At 54.0% G+C, this 2,918-nt stretch overlaps 1 protein-coding gene across 1 annotated transcript; it reads left to right on the forward strand.

Annotated features, from left to right (window-relative positions):
• Positions 1-828: 828 nt before the first annotated feature.
• On the forward strand, positions 829-1,969 carry VDAG_10333 (CRAL/TRIO domain-containing protein; the record flags this gene model as incomplete). Its single annotated transcript, XM_009659802.1, has 3 exons — positions 829-950; positions 1,005-1,262; positions 1,348-1,969. 3 exons carry the CDS (start codon positions 829-831, stop codon positions 1,967-1,969), a joined length of 1,002 nt encoding a protein of 333 aa, XP_009658097.1.
• Between the last annotated feature and the right edge of the window lie 949 nt (positions 1,970-2,918).

The following is a 2,918-nucleotide window of genomic DNA, read 5'->3' on the forward strand; positions in this document are numbered from 1 at the left end:
TTAAAAAGTTCTCGTTTCCTGGAAGGGGGGGGGGGAATCCAGACGCCCCTCCTAATCCAGGAGCCCCCGCGGGGTACACAGGGGGGGGGGGGGGGGCCCTTCCCTACCGGCCTTTTTCGAAACCCGGGGTCCAGGGGCCTGACCGTTTCTGATCGTAACTCGAGGGGGGAAAAGCGGACCTCATCCCCCCCTGGCCCCCTCTGGGCCCCCCCCCCCCCCCCAAACCCTCCACTGTTCTTCCATTCCCGCAGTCGCAACATTCATGCCACTACAGATGCACACGAATGCCACAGGGAGGGGGTAATAAGGGTCTTATTGCTTGAAAGCCTGCATGTCTTGACCTTTGGTTCATTACGCATGCGCCTGTTAAATACAATGTGCTGCGACAAGGGATCATGTCACTATGTGCTCCACCTTTCGACCGCCGAGGTAGGTACCATGTACAGGTAGGTAGGGAGCCTGCAAAGGATGACAATCGGTCTGGAAGGCGTTCGTGAGCGTTGCAGTTGCTCCCGCAGACGTCAATCTGGGCTCTTCTTGACATGGCCATGTTTGGTTGGGATCAGGCTACGATTCAACTCTCGCCACCTGGTATCGCATATGTTCTCCCAGCCCCGTACTTCTTCCTGCTACACGCATAAGCAGTATTGGTGCCCATTGTTGTATTTTTGGTCCATTCTTGATTGCAAATAGCAGTCCCTGCCTCGCTTGCACAAGATAAAGACCCAGGTGTGCTTTCAGCTCTTCTGGCGAATCTCATTACACAACCACACCAGTAAGGCCATACAACAAGACAGACTCGATCTCAGGTCACACGAAGTCGACGCCATGTCCTTGCTTAGAAAAGCAAAGTCGACCTCGCAGGCTGTGTCCTCGACTGACAACTCGCCCCTCTCCCGCATGTATAGCGGTATTCCCAGAGTTGTCCACGAAGTAGGCCACAGCGAGATGTAGGGTATCTCCTTCGCCAACGTCAACACCAGACAGCGCAATACCACAGCCAGCATCGTGCTCAAGAAGTTTCTTCGTGTCGCCGATGACAATGTGGACATGGCGCTCGAGCACTTCACTCAAGCTCTGAAGTGGAGGAAGCATAATGATCCATCTGGCAAGCTCACCAAGATGTTCGATCCAAAGAAGTTCGGCGAGATGGGATTTGTTTCTCGACACCGTACTGACCAGGGTGGTGGCCGGGTCGTCATCGTGTGGAATCTCTATGGTGTCATCAGGGATGTCCAAGAAACTTTTGGAGACATTGCCGAGTAAGTAATATCGTATTCTATACCTCGTCGCTTGCTTCAGGATTGTCTCCTGGTCGCTGTGAATATGTTTGTTGATTCCTTCCAGATTTCTCGACTTCCGGATTGCCCTCATGGAGCTGGCTGTCCGAGAGCTGGACCTTTCCAACGCACCAGCTCCAATGCCCGAAATTGGCCCAGACCCATATCGCATCATCCAGGTCCACGACTGTGCCGGGTCCAACCCATTTACCGTGTACCCTAAGATCAAAGATGCGATCGCCGAGACAATCGACCTCTTCGAGGCCAACTATCCTGAACTCCTGGCGTACCACCATTTCGTGCGACTGGGCCACGTCAACACGTTTCGCATCAAGCTGCTGAATACTTTGGTTCCTGAGCTTTTGCGTCCTAAGCTGCTCAGCCTTGGCAGAGTCGAGTTCAAATCCTCTCTCAAACGTAAGGACGTTCTTCTCAAGCTATTCCCGGATCCAGCAGACCGTCAGCGTTACGGCTTCTCTCTTCCAACAGAGTTCGGCGGAAACACTAGCAGTGTGCATGATGGCCGAACTGTTCAGTTTCTCCTCACTGAAACCTCGGATGAGAACATCACAGAAGAAGATGTTAAAAGCGTCAGGTTGATTTTACCACCTGCCCGCAAAGGAGCCCAGGCGGAGGCGAGGGAGCTGACTGCGTACCCAGCCACTGCGGTGGCTTCTGACAGTCCCTAAGTTTGAGTTTAGGGCCTGGACGCGTGGTCTTTACTACGTCGCCGCTTCACAATTTGTGTTTCGACAACGAGTTGACCTCCTTCCTGCTGCTACCATCACTTGTGATTCAGAGCTTGGACCGCTTCCATGCTCAGGCAAGTAGAGCAGATGGCGGTCTTCGACGAATGAAGTACATAGACAGTGTTACTCTAGGCAAGAAATAGGAAATCAGAATTTCTTCCTTGCATCCATGCTTGCGAGGTCTCGATGTGTCAAGATCAAGGGATCGCACGACGTGAAGGGATGTAATTTCTGTCTGGGTGGGATCGCGTGGCATCTCAGGGTAAGGTAGCAAACAGTACATGATTCTTTTGGCACGAGAAAGGTTATTGTTTTTGTCGCGAGGAAAGCTGGGGTTAGGAGACTGATGAGCGAAACCCACAGATTGATCGGTACGCAGCAACATCAGTTCCAGCAGAGCACACCCCTGGAACGAGACTTGAAGAAACCTGGCAGCCTCGTTCTCCGAAGGCCGCAATCTTCTCAATGCCACCAGCACTAATGTTGGCCTTCACAGGCTGGCTTCATGTTGTCGCGCGATGCGTCAAGGGTGGACAGGTCGAATTGGCGTGCTGTGCACTCGGCTGCGACCTTGACTGGCATGCCCAGGGCTCACGAGGGCTTTGAGAGGTTGAGGATCATCAAAGGCTGGAAGGATCAAGCCCGGGGGTTGGCGGCCGCCGTCGTGCCTCAGCTGGTCAGCCGTAGTGGAGAGAGGCGAGCGAAAGAGGACAAGGACACAGAACTGGTAGGAGCCCAAAGACCGAGTCGGCGTTGTGTGGAAAGCCCCCATTTTGAGCACGGCGTCGTACTCGGGGCGTTGAGGAGGTGGTATCTGACCGGACGTCGGGCCTCGAAGCTGCGGCCTAGAACTTGCGGGCGCAAGGTAACCAGAGGTGTGGCCTTGATG

This window comes from Verticillium dahliae, genomic scaffold (assembly GCF_000150675.1).
Source record: "Verticillium dahliae VdLs.17 supercont1.36 genomic scaffold, whole genome shotgun sequence".
NCBI lineage: Eukaryota > Fungi > Ascomycota > Sordariomycetes > Glomerellales > Plectosphaerellaceae > Verticillium > Verticillium dahliae.